Source organism: Pteronotus mesoamericanus, unplaced genomic scaffold, assembly GCF_021234165.1.
Source record: "Pteronotus mesoamericanus isolate MK-2021 breed Mesoamerican mustached bat unplaced genomic scaffold, CSHL_Meso_final contig_32, whole genome shotgun sequence".
Taxonomy (NCBI): Eukaryota; Metazoa; Chordata; class Mammalia; order Chiroptera; family Mormoopidae; genus Pteronotus; species Pteronotus mesoamericanus.
The window spans coordinates 8,248,527-8,269,399 of NW_026555134.1; the positions used below are offsets into that span (position 1 = coordinate 8,248,527).

General features: G+C 34.5%; 1 protein-coding gene across 1 annotated transcript in view; it reads right to left on the reverse strand.

The window, feature by feature from the left end:
- Positions 1 to 1,488: 1,488 nt before the first annotated feature.
- Positions 1,489 to 20,873, reverse strand: part of ANXA10 (annexin A10) — a 43,761-nt gene continuing 24,376 nt past the window's right edge. The window contains exons 4-12 of the mRNA XM_054575978.1: positions 18,625 to 18,738; positions 16,744 to 16,834; positions 15,593 to 15,672; positions 8,834 to 8,887; positions 8,647 to 8,740; positions 7,817 to 7,912; positions 5,674 to 5,732; positions 3,505 to 3,627; positions 1,489 to 1,557 (exon numbers count right to left, since the gene is read on the reverse strand). Coding sequence (XP_054431953.1) covers positions 1,489 to 1,557; positions 3,505 to 3,627; positions 5,674 to 5,732; positions 7,817 to 7,912; positions 8,647 to 8,740; positions 8,834 to 8,887; positions 15,593 to 15,672; positions 16,744 to 16,834; positions 18,625 to 18,738 — 780 coding nt within the window. The remainder of the gene's footprint in view (positions 1,558 to 3,504; positions 3,628 to 5,673; positions 5,733 to 7,816; positions 7,913 to 8,646; positions 8,741 to 8,833; positions 8,888 to 15,592; positions 15,673 to 16,743; positions 16,835 to 18,624; positions 18,739 to 20,873) is intronic.

Consider the following 20,873-nt stretch of genomic DNA (forward strand, 5'->3'; position numbering starts at 1 on the left):
TATTTTCTTCTAAGATTTTTTTGGGTTTGAGTCTTATATTGAAGACTTTAATCCATTTTGAGTTTATTCTGTATATGGTATAAGACAGTGGTTGGTCTAATTTTATTTTTTTTGCACATATCTGTCCAATTTTCTCAACACCATTTATTGAATAGGCTATCTTTTACCTTGTTGTGCATTCTTGCCTTCTTTTTGAATATTAATTGATCATGAAGGCACGGGTTTATTTCTGGGCTCTCATGACTATGGTCTTGTAGTATAATTTGATATCAGATAAGGTGATTCCTCCAAGTTTGTAAATATGTCTTCATTTTCTTTGTGCAACTTCATTAATCACTGCTTCGATGATCTTGGTTTTTGTGTTTCCCCTTACTATTGTTGGTAGCCCTTTGCTGTGGGCTCAACCATCCATATCTTTGCTTTTATTCTAGCGTAGATTGTGGCATTAAGCTAGATTCTCTCCAAAATCTGACCTCAGTGAGATTTTTTTTTTCTTGCTGTTTCTAATATACTGAATGTTGAGACACATAAAGGACCAGGTTCTACTGATGGCACAAACTGTATAATAACTTTCAAAAGACTTGGATGCTGATATTAAGAAGTGAAAACAGCTTGTCCTGGCCAGTGTGGCTTAGTTGGTTGGAACCTTGTCCCACAAACCAAAAGGTCGAGAGTTTGATTCCTGGTCAGGGCACATACCCAGGTTGCAGGTTTGATCCCCTGTTGAGGTGTGTAGGAGAAGGCAGCTGATTGATGTTTCATCTCACCTCTCCTCCCACCCCCACTTCCTCTTTCCCTCTAAAAAACAATGAAAAAATGACCACAGGTAAGGATTAAAAAAAAGAAGTGAAAACAAAATCAATGGGCAAGTGGTTGGTTAGGCACCAACATTAAAAATATTAGCTAGCGATAAATTGCCTTTACCAGAGTAATTGTCACACACACACACACACACACACACACACACATCCCTTTTATATCTAAGTGTCTTGCACATCTAAGTCTAATAAGCATCCACCTGACTGCATTTTGCTGTATTATACCTTTATTTTCTTTTAAAGGTGGCCTCACATGTTCATTTTAGCTATATTGCATTTGTTCAAGAGTTTGAAAATTCTTCTAAGAGACATGGCCATACACTGTGCTTTTGTTTGTTTCTCAAGCGTGCTAAGGGCGGCCATAAGCAGAGTCTCCTGGTGTAGGGAGTTGATGTTTCACAATTAGATACAATCTAATTTGATGCAATGATTTTTTATTATGCCATTATACATCATTTAATAAATTGTTGATTTAGCTAATAAGTAAACATTCAGTCTCACATAAATTTGTCAATAGTTTTCTTTAGCTTAGAATAATTTTAAAGATATAAGAGGATGTATGATTCTATAGTTTTGTTATAATGCTGCTAACAATGCAAATTCGTGGCAAAAGTCTATATTTGACACATCTATAAAGCAGGTGCACCATTCTCCAAAGCCCTCACTTGCTTTAGTAGTCTTCAGCATCTCCAGCACAGATGGCAAGCAGAGCTTTCTCATAGTGCCCTGAGGCAAAATTCTGGAAAAAAATTATTTAAAATAAAATGTCACAACATTTCTTTAAAAAAGCTGTAATTCCTCTGAACTACAGTATAAAAGACCCATGGGCCATTAGCTTTTCCAAAAGTATTTACTTTTTTCATCTAAAGATTTAGTATGTCCTGAGAATCATTCCCAGGGGAAGTTGTAAAATAATACCATGGTCAGTAGAATGCGGTTTATATAAAATTAATTGAACCCTAATGTGTATTTATAAAAGGAATAACTTGAAGTAGAATTAAATCTTCTCAAGTTTAGAAGGAGATGTCCTAATATTGCTATAAATCCTTATAGTATCTGAAGGGCAAATTGACAATATACCTTTAAATGACTTTTAAATGTTTAAGTTCATTAATGAAGTAACTTCAAGAAATATATCCTAAGGAAATAATGATCAATTATTGATGAGTATGAAGATTTATGCTAAAAAATGTTTGCCATAATATTAGGTATTATAGTAAAAAATTAAAAAGTAATATATAATAATGAGGAATTTATATACTTCACAAATTATACAATAAAAAACTTCTAAGTAGTAAAACATATTAGTATTTATATATATTTTTAAAAAGACAAAAAGCACCTAAAGCAAATTTTATTACTGGCTGTCTGTAGTAGAAAACTAGGGTAATTTTTATCTTCCTTTCGATGATCTTCTATAATTTCTTTTTCAAAACAATGAGAGTAGTAAATAAATGGAACTCTAAAACCGGTCTTTGTTAAAAGTCAGCCGTCATATTAATGTTCTCTTATATAACGGCATGTAATTGTAATTTATTGCTTTGAATCCACATAGTAAAATTGCATTAATATGTAAATATCAGTAGATTTTGATGCAGCTGTGATTATTCTCAGTAAATGTACTAGAATTATTCATTAAAAAGTATGACACGCATTTCTCAATGAGACATGTTTATCATCACTAAAAGTTTAGGGTTTTTAAGATGGATACAAAGAAAGTTTTGTCAAAGACATAGAATAGTATTTCTCTTAAATGGTCCATCAGCTTTTCCTCTTAAAAACAACTTTGGCTACCTGAGGGCCTACGAGGTCTTCTGTTTTTTGTGGTCTCTTCCTTTTTGGGTTGTCAAGTTGAATCTGGACCACTCTTTCATTTAAGAAGCCGTTCATACAATTAAAAATTTCAGTAGAAACTAATGCAAACAAGGTAGGTGTGTGTGAAATAAGATTTAAAATATATTCAGGATCCTATGTGTGGTTTAATGTTCTGCTGGTGCCATCTTGAAATTCTTTTTAATTTTTTGTAAAAAGGATCAAGAATTTTCATTTTCCATTGGGTACCAAAAATTACATAGGTGGTTCTGTACATTCTGATAATTCTTTGCTAGGTTTTATCAAAATCCAGAGGAAAGTTTAGGTCTATCAGAATGTAAAACTGGCTTGTTACTTCAGAATCATCGCTTCTTTGCCCTTCAAGGGCTAAAGGGGTATGAATGTAGAGTTTTGCATAACTGTTGGTGTTGAATTCCTCCAGGCGACCATTTATGGAATTTGCCTGGCAGCCCTGCCTTCTATGACAATATGAGAAGACAGCCGAACTGATCTAAGGGGCCTCTTCAAAATTTAGGTGGTCTTTAAAATGTACTTTTCTCAATGCTGATCATACTTCAGAATTTAGCTCATAAAACACAATTACACAACTAGGGAATGAATGTTTTACATCACCACATCAATGATTTTTGCTTAAAACACAGGAAAGGGGAGTGAGATCTGCAACTGATGTGAAGGGATTCCCTCCACACTGTTGATGGACTGAAGGGCTGTCCGGTGTACTGAAGTCAACTATCCTTGTCAGCCTATGTAACTTTCTAGATTCTGACATGAAGTTATTTAAATTCAAGCTCTTATTTCAGTTTCAAAAAAGGACAAATTATGGGTCAAAGTAAAGCAGGTGTGGGAGACTTACTCTGATGTCATGAAATAGGGATTTTCCGTATCTCTCTTTGTATCGTTTCCTTATGGTCATCAGGTCTATTTCACTCCTGGCAATTAGAATCCTGATTAAAGTTTTATTATGGAAACCAAAGTCCTACAAGGTACAAGAAGAAGAAGAAAGAAGTGAGATGACAGCACCTTACAGTTAATCAGTCTAAAAGAGGCTCATCCTCTTTTCTGAAGCAGTTTGCTCTTCTTCCTCCAACACTGGAGCCCCCATCCAGGGAGTGCCAAGACAGATTCAGAGACTGACCCCGCCTTCCTTCCTCTCACTGTGTACACAGACAAAAAGTATTCTACCTATTTTACTTCTTAATCTCTTATTTCCGGTGTCACCATCTTGATGCCAGCCCTTACTCTTTCACCCTGATTCTGAAATTTCCAGCCTTGTCAACCTTCACGCACTGCACTATAAAATACAAATCTTATCATGTTCTCTTTCTAGGTAAAAACTCTTCTTGGCTGCATGAGTAGTGGGAATCTGGGGCCCGGTGGGAGGAGACTGAACTCTGGTAGGTGAATGTTCGTATGTCTAGCACAACAGTGACATTTTTATTTTATAGTCGGTTCATTCATGAACATGGTAAATATAAAAATTCCAGGTACTTAACATATGCTAAATACTAAAAATACCACCCCCCCAAAAAAACCAATTTTTGTGTAGTAGCTAGCCTCAGAAAGGATAGTTTCACAAATAAATTTTAAGCTGTCTTTTCAAATGGAGCAATGGTGACACCCAGTGGCCAGTAAGCATAAACTAAGATTTGATGTCAATGTTTTAGGTGTAGAACCACTAACAACCTTTTCCTAATTCAAAGTGACTAAAATACATGATCTATATTTTACATTTAAGAGCTTCATATATCAAAAATTTGATTACTTAAATACAGTCCCTCTCTTGTCCTTCAAACTATTCGGGGGTACACATACCTTCCTTTTTTTTTGCATTACAACACACAGAGCAGAAATACAGTTTTATTATGAGAATAAGTAGCCTCATTTTGGGCATTATTAGAATCAGAGTAATTGTGATTATGATTCATGGTCACTCACAGGTGAAGCTTTATTCTATGTTGGAGAAAAAAACTGTTGAAATCATCCAATAACATTGCCCAATATACCATTTTCTATAATTTTTAAAATCAAATCAATATTTTCTGCTTGGAAATAGAACAAAAAAGGAAGGCAGTGACCATTTGATCTTCTTCCTCTGTTCTGAAGGTACACAGGTTCTTGTACATACATAAAAAATACTCTTTATTTACCAAGATATATAACAGAAATATTCTTGACAATTAGCATATTACCCCAGCACGGTGGCGACTTTTAAGAAGTATGTCTATTAAAATTTCTGTGAGGATAAAACATTGATGATTACAATTACTATACTAGTGAATTGTTTTTAATAATTTCATTGAGTTTTTAAGACTGTGACATATGAATGATTTGTATCAGGCCTTTTCTTTCTCTAATTATGTTTCATGCATATTATGAATAATGTGTGAATTGTCTCAGGCATTTAATTGTTTGTTTTTTTAAAAATGAAAGTACCAAAGGGTGTGAGGTTGACCAGCACACATAAACTTATGTTTATGGAAAACATTCTCATTTAATTACAAAAAATATCTTTAGAGCTTACTGTTGTCTAGCTATCACTTTTTAAATGCTATTTTTAAAATAAGATTTTATGTTTCAAAATAACCACTGGCATTATTTTGTGTTTTTAAACTTCAGGAATGTAGCAATTTCTTGCAGAGAGTTTGTAATGTTTTGACCTTTTCTGCTTGATGCCATATGTTTTGTACTTTTATGAATATGAGGTTGAGGTCTTTGGCAAGATACAAAAGTCTTTAAATCTACCAGTTTGTTAGTTGCTAAGAAACACTAAAGCAATGGAGGAGATAGTCCTCAAGGAATCGTATTTCTTAGGTCCCTCAATTTGATAAAGAAAGTGCACCTTCATTGTTATTTGATGGGTCTCATTTTGTTGTATACTATGTTTTTTATTTGAGCATATTTTATTTTAAGTGAGTATATTTGCATACCAGTTTAAAAACGAAAATCAATGGAAGTAAAAGTAGTTATTTGAGGAAGTAGACAATTTCTGGAGAAAGTTTAAAAATATGTGGGTCATACTTACATGGATTGCACTATACAGTCTGTAAGCAAAATAGGCTGGTTTGTCTCGAACACAAAGAACTACAAAAAATCAGACAGGAAAAAAGAAAATTTGAGAGTGACTATATATTTTCTTCAAAATTTGAGAAACAATGAGCGCACCTTTTTTTCTGTTACTGTCTTGGGAAGGTCTTTGTAATTCTATGTAAGATTGCTCATTATACATTGTGTATTACAATTCCAGCATTTAAATTAGTGGTAAAACCATGATCAATAGAAATATAAAGAAACAATATTATAATGATTAATTCAGATTTTCATTTGTCTTTATCTCTTGGAATTCTCTTATTTCCTTCATATAATGTGTCTTCTTTATCTGAAAATTAATAAATAGAACTTCAAAGAGGCCCAGGTTACCACTGCTATTATAGATTTTTATTATTGTAGAATTCAGTGTGACGCTGTTCCATGAAATAGTTCATTTTCCATCCAATACACTGTTTTTAGGGTATAGACTTGTGAATAGATTTGAGGTCTGTTAAGGAGAAGATGTGGACAATAATTGGTCTATACCAGTGTTAGAAGTCATCCAATCAAAGCCATGATGGCATTTGAAGAACCTAAAATCTAGTTTACAGTTGTCCTTGGTGAAAGTCAGTTGATGATTACAGACATTCAATATTGTTTAATTGAACAAGTAAATTAATAAATGAATGAGTAATATATGCAAGTCTATAACTTCTAGGCAAAATAAAATCATAACAATGTCTTCTCCACAGTTCAAACGATTACTTTAGACTGTGAGACCACCACCTTCATCTTTTACTTTTCTTCGAAACTGTGAACCCCTTGAGCACTCTTGGGTTGCTGCTCCCGTGGAAGTGACCTAAGGATGGGGATTTCTGTGGCTTTTGTTGTTTCACTGTCCTATCTGCAGTGCTTAAATCAATGACCGGACTAGTAAATGCTCAATACATGTTATTCAGTGAATGAATGGAACAGTTAAATTGTTTTCTGTTGTTTCTAACGTCCACTATCTCCTGTCTCGCATCCACTGCTTTGTTTGCGGCGGTGGTCTAGTGGAAAGAGAGCCATCCTGAGATGCAGATGGCATGGGTTCTGGTTATAGCTTTGTTGCTAATTAGTTATAGACATTGGAGGAGTCAATTAATCTCCTTAGGCCTTGTTTGTAAAATGAGGAGTTTTGATATATGTAACTATTAAATTATGTTGAGAACCTTCTGAAACATATGCACCTTATTCTCAGAAAAACACACACATATTCGTATTTTGTATACTATTTTAGGGATTTCACAGAACCCAAAAATCCCTTTTTATGGAACCCTAGCTTAAAACTCCTTACAACTCAGCTTCCATTACCATATATGTCTGTGCCACTCTAGGGATGGGAAAAACACAATATTCCTTTGCTCAGTTAATATCTAAGTTTGTTCTTGATGTGTGCCTGCTATAGGCAATATAGGCAAATGTCAAAATGACCCCCCATTTCTTGTCCTTGCAATGTATGCTGCCAAGTCACAGCACAGCACAAAGTTGTGCCTGGGTAGTTAACAGCAGTTTTTGTGGCTAGCTATGACTGTTTTCCCATTTATGGAGGGATACTTTTTCTTACTTAGGAAGAAGCAGAAGGTATACCTCTCTCACAACAGCCTGCAGAAATCATTACTAAAATAACAACATGGTAAATCTTTTTCTACAGCAAGACTTTCCCCTAAAGGCAAATTTATTAGAGATGGTAACAAAACACCATTTTCCTCATGGAGACAAAGAACCCATATTGCTAGCATTTATCTCTCTCTAACAAGGGAATGGAAGTCAGTATATATAAAATGAATTTAAAGGTGTGAGATCCCAATTGCCTGAGAGAGAGCATTTGAGAATCCAATGTTGCCTGGTATGAAAGCTAAAGCCGCTATTAGGGAAGGTTGTTTGTTCATTAAAGTTCTCCAGTTGCCAGTCTAGAGCATTGTGTCAGTAGCTGATGTTCTTTCCTCCTATAAAGTTAGCATCCTTTCTTAATAATTAAATTCAGGAGAAAGTGACTCAATCAAGAGCTTACTCATGCGTCTTTAATATAATCAGAACCAATCAGCATTTGTTCTGGAATAAAAGGTCTGCTGTATACTAAATCAATCATTACTTACCTATAGCGACTAGCAGCTCTTGAAAGTACCCATCGTAGCATTCATTTATGGCATCTACTATGTCTTGCCCAGAAATATTTTGAAATTCCTGGAAAACTTTAACAAATTGATATAATTCAATTGAAATATTATAAATTTTTAAACACAATAATTTTAAAATACAAATATTGATTAGATTGCTATACATAGTGAAGATAAAGTAGAGGGCTGGGAGTTTGGTTGAACTAGACCATCTTTAAAAATTTTTATAGATTTCTCTGTGTTTTATATATGTAAGAAAACAAAAAAGAGGGCTTTTTGTTTTTTGTGGTTTTTTTTTTTTTAAAGAGAGAAGCAGAAAGGTACAGCAGTTTGGGGGAAAATCAAACAAAATGAAAACTAATATGAATGCACCTCTTAGACCAATACGGCATCTTCATATAAATCATGATGTCAATAAGAATGATCTTGACTCACAATAGGCTTGATTAAGTTATGTTCACTATATTCTTTTCAAGAGAACATATAATATGCATAATAGTAAATAGCTGATATATTTCAGTACATTATTCATCAAAAAAAAAGGATGGTTTTTAAAGGTTTGGTATGTAAAGGTTATATCCAGTTATTGAAAAAAATAAAATTATAGGGAAACTTCCTCCTTTAGTAATGTCATTAGATGGGAGATGTCTGTATAAACATAATTCAAAATTAGTACCTTTGAGACAACTGGCTTTCTTCTGTTCATATGTAACATTTCCCCCTACCCCTACTTTTTTTTCCCAGTTAACTACTTGCTTTTTATTATATAATCAGTTAAGTGTCTGAAAAGGAACCTGGTTAATAATTACCCAGCCATAGCTGTTGATAACTCTTGTTGCACAGGATCATTTGTAGCATGGTTTTGTGTTCCCCTGTCTTCTGCTGACAGGCTTCCCACAGGACCTGAAACCACACAGGCAGAAGTAGCAGCCTAACCTCCCCAGGCGCGTTTAACGAGGGTTCTTTACAGTCATTTTGAGAGCTGGTTCTACTTACCATTGCATCCTGAGCAGCCATAGCGGGATCTGCATATCCTTCCTCTCTGTTTCCCTATAAAGTAAGCACAGGTTTTCCTTTGTAGCTGTTCTTTTTTTTAAAAAAAATTTTTAATGTTTATTGTATATTTTTTACACTACTTTTTAGTCCCCTTATACCTCACTCCCCTCAGCAATCACCACACTGGTGTCCATGTCCATGAGTCCTCCTTCCTTTTCTGAACTCACAACTCATATAGTATTGGGGCAAAAACCTTTGAACCACAACACATTGGTGATTTCTAAGGAAATTCTATCATTAGTTAGAGTTAATCTTATATTTCTTGAATACTTTATGAAATAGCTTGTCTTAAAATGTGGAATTTTTTCTTTTGCAGCAATGATAATATTTCAAAGATGTTAATATGATTTTCACTTTTTCAACTTTCTGTACAATATCTTCTTCTCCATCAAAAAGAGCATCCTCTGTCTGGCCGTGGGTGGCAGAGATGGATTTAACGTTGTTAGAGTGAAAATACACAGGGAAATAATGAGTTAATATTTGGTCTCTGACATAGGAAATAGGATATATGCAGCAGTAAAATAATCATGAAATCTAGATTTTGTGGAGTGATAGTTTTTGTAAATTTGTTTAACCTCCATCCCTTCATCATATAAAGAACAGACATGGTCAAGTTAGCCTAAAGAAGGGCCATTTCAAAAGAGGAAGAAAGGAGGGCTAGCTAGGCAGGACTCTCTGTATTATGAGGACAAGAGGGGAGAAAGAGGTAAGAGAGATGAGTGATCAGTTTAGTTAACCTTTTATTTGGGTTGAGATCTGGAGGAAATGCTTTTAAAGTGTGTGTGTGTGTGTGTGTGTGTGTGTGTGTGTGTGTAATCTATAATATTTATTACATGTGATATGTAATCTATGCTAAGAAAACACTGGGGGATAAAGTGGTTTCTGCTCCTATAACCTTTCCTGACTGGCAAGGGCCACATTGCAGCAATATGGCATGACTGGGCAGAGGGAAGTGCTGAATACAACTCTCTTGAATTAATCTTAATACCTAAGTAGCATGAATGGTTTCCAAATTTCTTATCTACTATTGATGGAGAGACTAGTATGCTAGCTGAGAACCTGTTTAGGAACCTTGACAGATGGAATTGTTTATGACCATGGGAAGGAGAGATTATTCCGGAAGCCAAGGGCTACATGGTAGACCACATTGGCTGAAACTGTGTGAGAGACACAGTTAGACCTTAGGAGGATCCTTCAGCTCCACTGAACACAAAGTTGAGGCTAAACAATCATGAAAGGTTACTTGGCTCTGACCAAATGAAGACAAAAATAAAAGCTCATAAATTCACCAGCTGTATAGTTTGACAGTGAACACAGAGAAACACTCATATCTACACCTCATATGCTACATGTTCAGAGTTGCCAAGAACTGCCATTCCATACCTGAGATGAGCAAGGAGGCAGAAAATATCCTGACCTGAAGGCACTATCCCTCTCCTGTTGCCAAGACATCTCATAAACCACACACACCTCTCCACCAAGTGCCTTCTTGAAAGGAAGAGAAGGGCCAGAAATCTGACAGTTGAGTATTTAACTCAATAAATATATAAATGCGATTGACCTTATACTCTCACATAGGCTGTTTTACATGTTGTATGGATTAAATTTGCCACAGTAGAGGCATATGAGGTTTTTCTTCCCTTGCTGATCAAAAGTTGGGGACATATGAGAGGGATTAATTTATTCATAGTGAAATTTTCTTGTGAGTAAATTTGTGGCCCTGGAAATTAATATGTTTAATCATAACTCAGGAGTTGTGTTTAGAAGAGGACAGCTAGGCAAAAATTGATATGAGCCTATAAGATATATTTCATCTGCTTCATTTCAATTACTTAAAATATCAGGTGACTAAGAATGCACATATGCAATTCTTATTTTTAAAATCCATGCATTTATATATATATATATAACTGTGCTTTATACATATTTGAGCAAGGAATAGAACACATCATTTAGAGTAAATAATTTTATTGAGTGGTAAGATATCAGTGTTGTTTTATTTTCAAATTATGAAAGTATTGAGATGTAGGGACAATAATGATTGTATAGCTTTGCCCCTTGAAGATAAAAAAAATACATGGGATTATAGATATTAAGTGAATTAACCAAGGTCTGATTGTTGGAAAAGATGATTATTTCAGTGCTATATCTGTCCCTGAGGTTTGTTTATCATACTCTTAACCTGAAGAGCTCATTATTTTCAGACAATCTCCTCTGGTCACTCTCCTATGGTTTTAATTTGCACAGGCAAGAAATGACTAAAAGCAGTTACTATGCTTTATTTTCTATGGACATATGCCATTTATTTAATAACACAAACTTATCATTTAATTCTTAGTCTTCATCTTATCTGACCCATCAGTAGAATTGAAGAAATTGATCCCTCTCTCCTCCTTGCTGTGCTTTCGTCACTGGGCTTCCAGGATTGTGCACTCTCTTTTCTTCCTACTTCATTGGTTAGTCTTTCAAAATGAAGTCCTTCTACTTCATTGATTCGTTATTCTCAACCTTGTGGTTCCCTTTTTACTTTTCAGCCTCTTAATATTGGAAAGTTGTAGTACTCAGCCTTTGAGCCTGTCCTTGTCTGTACCCAATCTTGCCCTTGTTATTCTTAACCATGAATATGACTTTAAATCATGCATTTTTTTTTAGTGATTTCCAATTAAACTAAATAGTTAAGTAAACATGTACTCTTGGAAAGTTTGTGAGAAATGTTTAAGAATTTTCTGCAGTTCTGTGTATGTGAAATTTTTTTGAAAGGTAAGATTTTTTTTTTTGGACATTTAACTTGAAGTGGTTGCCTAACTGTTTACTTCTTTGTGCAGTTAATTGCCGAGAGCATTTTAAGCAGACTGACATATTAAAAGGATGTGCATAAGTAAGTTTGTGATTTAGCTTTTTCCACCAAGGCTGATTTTCTCTTATAAAAAAAGCCTAAGATAGCAGCGTTGTATGTGTAATTGATGCAAATGCCAGAGAAATGGCATAAATGAGTACAGCATTTGGATTAGGGGCAAGAAGATGTCAAAGGAAGACATAAAAGGACTTGAAATATAGCTGAAAATATTTGGAGCAGGTAAGGCAACTACAGATGATCACTGAAAGCTTTTGGTGATAACATCCCTAGGGCCCCGCCGTGCAAGTCCGAGAAACTGTCAGAAGGAGAACCCTGCCAGCCAAGATGAGGAGTAGGCATCCAGTTGGGTAGTTTCCATTCTTTCTCTTTGTGAAAACATTCATCACCTCCAGGGTGATTTGCACACATTGATTAATTAATCCCTAAGTGACTCATTTTTCATTATTTGGCAGATAATTAGATCTCCTATAAATCTAGTTTAATAAAAGCACACAGGAAGTCTTGTGAGCCAGTTTAATGATTGGCGTTAGTTTTCAAGAAGAACGTGTTCTGGCTGAGTTGTTTGTTACCTTATTGGAGATAGCCCTGTAGGAAAATACTCTATAGGTTAAGTGAAAGATATTCTCTCCCAGAAAATGTGACAGTAATTCTCAGCACTTTCCACTGCATGAACACCTTAAGGCTCCAGTGCTCTAATTCCCTCAATCTCTGTTAATTCACAAAAAGAGGTGTGTCTTAATTTTCACGATATGAAAAAGATGAAAGTCAGGGACAGTCTTTCCTTTGCTTCTGAAAGTGACCATGCAGAGGGAGGTAGAGAATGTTATTATAACAGCTGGAGAAATTTCAAATATTTGTATTAGGAGGGCATTGACAAGAATGAGTTCATGTCCCTTAATTTACAGATTGAATCTCTCTCATCTGAATTACAAAAAGGTTAAATGATAAATCCAAAGACATACAACTGAACTACAACAGAGCCAAGAGAAACAAATATCTAAATACATACCTTGTTGTTTTATAGAGATGATAGATAGAGATAGATAGATAGAAAGATAGAGAGATAGAGAGATAGACAGACAGACAGGATAATAATCCCAACTGGACAGTTAGGAGAGATTTGCAGCACCACTCAGTTGTCTCATTGGAACTCATCAGCTCTAAATTTCACACCTCTTTAAGAATAAATTCCAGTTTCTTTTTGTAAAATATTTAGACAGATTCTTTCTGAAATGGTGGTCAAGAGATGGACTTATTCAATTTCCTAATTCACTCTCTCTTCTTCCAATCCCCTCAATTTACTCATCCAAATCCTGAATCAGAAGACCCATTAATGTTGAAGTCAGGAGTCAGTGGAAGAACTTCAAAATATTTAAAAATTTAAGATAAACTATACTTTTTATTAAGAAGTATCAGTGATCATGGCATTTTTGATTTCCAATAAGATGAATATTAATGGAGATTATATGAAGATACATCTTTTTATAAGGTTTTTTACTTTTATTTTCTAAATAATTTCTATTAAATATACATTATTTTGTACATGTAAAGTGTTTTATATATTAAAGGCAATGAACTATAAAACTTTATAATTATACAATTTTTAGTAAACCATATTTTCCTTGGCCTCTGATAAAATTTAGGTCTCTACTTACCCTTCTTTTTGATATTCTATGTTCATAGGAAAATTTCATTATACTAAGAAGATATTTCAAAATTAAACACACATACAATTAAGGTTCAAACTCTAGAATTGAACTTAAAAAGTTATACTTTATCCTGTAAAGCCACATCACAAATTTGGTGAAATCCAGTGATGAAATAAATTGTTATGTGTTATTTTAAAATATTTGTGTCAATTCTATTACAGATAATATTATTAGGCAAATATGCATAATCACTTATATATTTGATCACAATAAAGCATTATAGTTTAATTTCAGGAAAAGGGGGCTGCAGTTATGAATAAGATTGATTGCCCTATTACACATCAGGGGAAAACATTCCATTGTTTTTCCTACTTCTAATTTATTTTCTGTCATATCTAATTTTCAGAGGTGTTGTTTCTTTCCCCCTGAAATACAATAATATTTGCTTTATAAAAATATGCTGTGATCTGGATTCTTAGATGTGAGTTACTTTCAGGTGGTTTATAGAGGTTAAACCGTTAAAGAGGGTCAGAGATTCCAACAGGTTATTTGTGCATTGATCATGGACATTTTACTAAACAGAAGTAGAACTGGAGTGGAATCAAATGGGGTTGGAGGTTAATTAAGAACAATGAAGCTATAGTGTTGATAAAGTCTGTTCTCACATTAGCCCTCTCACGCAGTACATGTGTAATTCTGGGCAAACCATTTAACCTCTCTGGGCTTCAGTTTCCTCATCTCTCCAAGGAAGAGAGCTAGGGCTGGTTGGGTTCCCAGGGAAGGTGACTGAGCTGGAGATTGGCACACTCTTGTTTATTACAGAATGTGCTTGGGATCAATACAACAGAAGGGAGAGAAAAGAAGCAGAATTTGGCAGAAGGAAAAGGTGGACTCTGGTACAGTCCTACTGGAATGCAAAGGAGTCCTAATTAAATATACTTTTTTCCTATTTAGGCAACTTACAGTTTTCTTCAATAATAATAATAATTTTCTATTTTGATATTAAGAAAATAAAAACTTGTTTGATATCAGAATGCAGTTCATAAATTAACAATGGGATATTAGCTTTACTCTTCTATTAGGAACAACGTTTACACCAACATGAATTTCTGACTAGAAACTGTTGCTTTTATTTATATTATGTAGCTTCAATACTAAAAAATTAAGAAATAATGACCTTTCTAAATTGAGTGAATGTTTTAATTAAAATTGTTCTTATGACATTTAAAAGTTAGAAAGTATACAATTAAATGACAAATGAGATTATTTTTAAATATTAATAATTATTAATTATTTCCCTTATAATAACTTCAACTTATCTTACAAATTAAAATAAACCTATTTCTACAACTTACACAGAAGTCTCAAGTTGGGCCATAAAAAAACCAAACTATGTACCCTGCCCTGATGTTACAGTCCTAGATTTAGCATCCTCAGAATAAGATTTGATTAACTGAGACTGGTGACATGGGTGGTTTATGAACTATGCTGCCAAACCTTGCAAGTCCAGAGCAAATCAAATAAAAACCAAACACAATAAAGCAAATTCTTAATTGTTTTAATTGAACTTTTAAATTTAATTTGCTTAATACTATGCTGCTTTTTTTCAATTCAACAATTGGAAGGAACCCAATCAGCACAAATTACCATTTTCCTCAATTTGTGGAAGTATATACTTGGCTTCCTCAACAATATTTTATTTTGTACTTTATTCTTAACTCAAAACTGACATTAACCTGGGCGCACACATAACATACTCACAAAGAATTAAAATCTGTGCTTCCTGGCAATGAATGGAATTGTTAGTTTGTGCTCTACTCTGGCTAATATAGTTATCCATTCTTAAATTAAATCATACAAAATAGTTGTAAAGTACAATATGAAGTTTTTAGTCACATTAAACATACATTAAAATAAATCATACCTTCTGTCTTTGATTCGACATATGAATCTGCCTCAGATGAGGAAGATAGCAAATTAACAGAGATTGTGTACCATTCATATTTGTTTGTCTCTACACCCAACTCATGTTTCTATCACAGTGACTTAAATTGAGTTGGTATTCAGTAAATTATTTTACATAGAATTTACTGTCAAACTGGAATACAATGGAGTTGTCTGTTCCATTTTTGAAAATGAAACATATCTATTTTTGTAATAGTACAAATTGGTATGAACTTTTGTGTATCATACCTGGACCAAGTTCATGAGAGTGTCTCTGAAGTGTCCTGAGGTTTCTGAATAAATGTCTTCTTGAAGGTTACTGCTGTATTCTGGGTAAGAAAACATCCATGTTAAAGGTATAAGTTATTACAGTACCATATACCGATGTGCTTTGAATAACTTAATGCTACGTCCTCAGCTGAGAAGTTGAGTGGAAAGCATAGGGAATACAACCAACCGGTTGATATTTCTTTGTCCTTTACTACCTTTTACTGAGATGAAGCCACAATCAATCTGTTGATATTTCTTTGTCCTTCACTACTTTCTACTCAGATGAAGCTAATAAATAGTTCACCAAAGAAATATGACATGTAACAGTAACCTAGGCATGGATCTGTGTTCATAAAAAGTATTATCTTCATTCCAAAGCTGAAAAATAACATTGCAAGTCATTTCACATTCTCTAATTCTCAAAATTTAGAATTATGGATTACATTTCCATAGACTGTTGCTCAGCCCAGACTTTCTCCAAGTGCTTTGTCTCACTTTCATATTTTGAATGGAGGATCTTACTTCATTCCCTTTGGGAAAGTTATGTATTTGTTCAAATGCAATATAACAGACTGTCTGCAACATTTTCTTGACTTTCAATGTCACATAATATGTAATGCATTAAACCTTTTTGAAAATGAAAATAGTTAACCTTTCTACTCTTAAAATCTGTGCTTCTGATTTTGAGATAATTACAGTGATTTTTATTTTGAGATATATTACAGTGATTATGAATTTATACACAGTAAAGTAGTTACCCATGTTGTACAATTAGCTGAGCAGTTATTGTATTTGCTTTGTTTGGTCTATGCACTTGGTGTCTCCTGGGTAAGAGAGAAAATGCTCCTTGAACCACTGTGCTGGGCACTTTCCTGTCTTAATGCAAGCATTCACCTCATATAAACTTGTCATTATTGTCCTGGAAAATTTGCTTACTTTGATTTTCTAGGGAATTGTCTCATTTTTAATATCTTATCATCAATTTTACTTAGGGAGTTAATTGGTCTTGAGTGAGTCCTATTTCAAATATGAGTGTCTTAGAAAATCCTTTAAAATATATAAACACATATTTTTGTTACTTGAGAAATGTAAGGTTTATATATGTATAAAATGTGTGTGTTTTTCCTTACGCATACAGTAGGCTTCTCGCATTTGGAAAATTTCTCCATTTGTTCTTGAAGCTAATATATCAATGAGGCAATTCTCTTCAGTGCCTACTCCCTGGAAAGACAGAGACAGAGAGATATGAAGGCATCTGTATTGGGAATAATAGTGCACCTTATGTCGTATAAAGGGATACTGCATTCCTGGAATTCTGAGAGGTGGCAGAGGCCAAAAGAAATGTGTTTGGATTCCAGGGAGCCCAGTTCAGTTCTGGCTTCGCTCTTTACCAGCTCTTTGATCCTGAGAAGATAATATTATTTCAAACCTGTTCCTTCATTTAGAATAAAACAACATGGACATTTCTGAATAATGTGGGGAAAAGGTGTTTATGCAATGCCCATGACACTGATTATTTCTGCTGCTCATATGTCAGTTCTTTGGCAAGCCGAAATTAGAACGTGGGTCTCTTAGTTTCCTAAAGGATGTTTGGGGACCTCTCTATGTCTTTTCCTAGATGTAGAATTTTGTACCATTTTCTTAAACATTTGACTTGGCTACTTTCCATAGTCTCTTACAGTCAAATGCGTATACACGGTGGGGCAAAAGTAGGTTTACGGTTGTGAGAACATGAAACACAGAATTTATTCTTGTATTAATTATTAATTATTGTATTACTTTCTATACAAACAACTGTAAACCTACTTTTGCCCCACCCTCTATTCTTCTCTGATAGTAATTTTAAAAACAGAACATCTTTTTCAGAAATCCTTACTATTCTATGCGATACAGATAAAATGTTTGTTTCATCTAAACGGTAACATCACTTCCTTCTTATAGTTTTTAGTCACACAATTTTGCAAGGGGTAGGAATTGACATATGCAACTTAAAAAAACAATTAGTTCAAATTCATATGAATTTTTATACAACGCCTATTCTGATCTACAAATATACGATGGCAAAAGTTCAGGTTCCCTTAATTTTTTTTTCCTTTCCTCTTTTCTGTTGCACATTGTTCACAGATTGTGGTAATCCGCTCATTGGCAGGCATTGTATTGGAATGATTCCAACAGTTATGCAGGTGTTTAATACTGACATTTGAAAAGATGTGCGATGCCTTTTTGTCCCCATCCCTGGCCAACGAAATCTCTAACAAATCTGTAGTCAGTTTATTTCATAGAAATTACTTTCCTGTGAGAAAGAAGATTCTAATCCTTCAGAAGTAAAATTAAGATATATTTGAGCAATAGTTTTTGTAAAGGACTAATTTAAGATCACAAAATTATCCAAATAAAAATGTCATCTGTATTTGTGTCTGACTCAGTGTCCTATTTTTACTTAATGAGCCAAATTTTTACAATAATTTAAAGAGGTTCATATGACATAACATTTCCCCTTAATATAGGAACAGAATACACATTGGGGAGAGACAAATATGAGTAAGTTCTTGAAGCTTGTTTACTTTTTCCTTTTGGTAGTTCAGCTGGGTCAGTGAGTCTGAATTTGTATACCAAAAGAACAAGCTAATCTTGGCCAGTGGACCCCAGGGGTCCCTGCTTTCTAATGGGACCACTTCTCCTGACCACAGCATTTTCATTGTTTCTTTTTAAAAAGTATTTTAAAAATTATTTTTGGAGAGGGGAAGGGAGGGAGAGAGGGAGAGAAACATCAATGTGCTAGAGAAACATCGACCGGCTGCCCTGATGAGGAATGGAACATGCGACCCACTGGTTTGCAGGACCATGCCCAACCCACTGAGCCACACCAGTCAGGGCTCCATTGTTTCATCTTTGCGCAAATATTTCCTTCCCTCTCCCTGATCACATGAAGCAACATCACAGGGTAATTTCCTCTCTACCGAAACATGGACCTGTGCCTTTAGAGCTATATTTTTGCATCAGACCGCTACCTTCATGGCATGCCAGAGTTCGTGAGCATCATAAGATGGTGGTGGGTACATGAGGCCAACCATAACATCTTTGAAGTGATCTGAAAGCTTTTCCTTCAAGTCGCCAATCAGATCCTATAAAGAGAAAAGTAAATATTTTTATTATAACAGTTACCAACTTCACAAGAGAAACGGGATAATTGCAGAAAGTCTTCTAGTAAAATCTCCTTTTCCATGTTATTTCACTTAATAACAAGTCTGGTTTTGATCCACACATATATTCATGGATTACAGGAGACGATGGGCTTGAGGGTTTGCAAATGACTGATGTAATCACGTCTCCATGAGATGTCATCTGTATGGACATTCTAGTCATATAAACATGGAATAATATTCTTTTTCTAATCTCACCCCCAACCTTCTTTTGACCTCATTATGAAAATAAATAAAAGTTGAAAGCTAAAAACAGCTTGGTTAGGAGTTCTTAATTTTCTTGTATGGAATTAATGAAACATTAGTCCTTAAATAAAATACGCATTTTGTTTTATTATTGTAGCAGTCTCTCTTAGCAGGGGGTTCCTGGTTATACGAATGCCAAAAAGCTTGTGTAAATAATTTAAGTAATCTTAGAACTTTCTTCAAACAGCCACATTACTACATTTATTTTAAATATTGAAAGTTAAACACTTATAGAGAAAAACAAGCATCATGAATTTTTGACATTGGAAGACATAAAAGTATGAAATCAATCATTTTACTTTGACTTATTTTTAGTATAAGGCATGTTTTTAAAAATACATATGTTAAAGTTATCTTTTGTAGGGTTACTAAGATATCTGTTTACAATTTATCATTTTTTGCTGAAATGCATAAAGTATATTCACTGTTACTTTAAAATACATGATATTTTAGTTCTGAAGAGGTTCCACAGTAGAATTCAAGAGAAATGTCCCAGTAAAGAATAATAAGCTTTAATATAATAAAAAACAAAATAGTTATATTTTTTATTTTATTTGGTATAATGTGACAGCACTTCTGTAATGCAATTTCTTTGTCAGCAAATGAAAGCATTCATCCACATGGTGGTAATTGATAATACAGAGGATCTGTTGAATTTTTGCTAGGGTCAATGAAATTCATTTAATGAACAATTATGTATAGAATTGTGTCAGGTGTTTGAATACATATAAATGCATAACATCTCCATTTTATTTGAACTTATGTTCTATTTAATTCTCTCATTATTGGCCAGTGACTTTTTCTAATTCCTTTACCAAATGGTTGTTAAGGTACTATTATGAGCCAGGCGTTCTTGCAGGCACTAGGACTAAAACAATAAATAAAATAGAAATGAACATATGAGCTTGTAAAGCTTGTATTCTCATATCCACAGGGGGTCAATGAATATTTTTTGAATGACAGGTGGCTCTTACTCAACAGATATTTATTAATATTGTTTCCCAGTCATGGTGGTAAGTGAGGGGAAAAAATGCAATGCAGTCTGTTTTCAAGGAGGTTCACATTCTACAAAGCCAGAGATAAACATAAGTAAAAATGTTAGCTAACATACTTTCTAGGGCTGTCAATATAATTTTTCACAAAGATTCTAAGGCAGGAGTACAAGAAAATCAAAAGAATTCAGATAAGCGATCAGAATGGATTTACAGGATTAGGGAAGTGGGACATACTTAGGCAAGGAAGGACCGCTAGCATTGGGATAGGAGATAGAGAAGCCATTTGCAATGGTTCATCTTCTGTCACCGTGACACTTTGTGGGTCAATGGGTGACCCAGTCATTTGGTCAAACGTTATTCCAGATGTTTCTGTAAAGGTATTTTTTGATGAGATTAACATTTAAGTCAGTATACTTTGAGTAAAGCAAACTATTCCCCATACTGTGGACCTCCTTCAGTGAGCTGAAGCCGGCACAGAAACCGACGCTCCTCCCCGGAAGAGGATTCCGCGCCCGCGGACCCGCTTTGGGACTGAACTGCAGAGCCTCTCCAGGCTGCTGGCCAGGGACGCGCATTTTGAGACTTCTGGTCTCTACAATCATATGAGCTAAATCCTTAAAATCTCCCTCCCTATATAAATATAGATATATAGCTATAGATGTAGATGATACAGCTATGTGAAGAGAAGACAGGAAGAGATATTAAGGTATTTTTTGGTGCGTGAACGCGCTGGGAAAGGACGGATTGGGACGTGCGGACGGTCAGGAACGGCCCAGATAATGCACGAGTCAGCGAGGCCTGCAGCTCAGCTGCAGC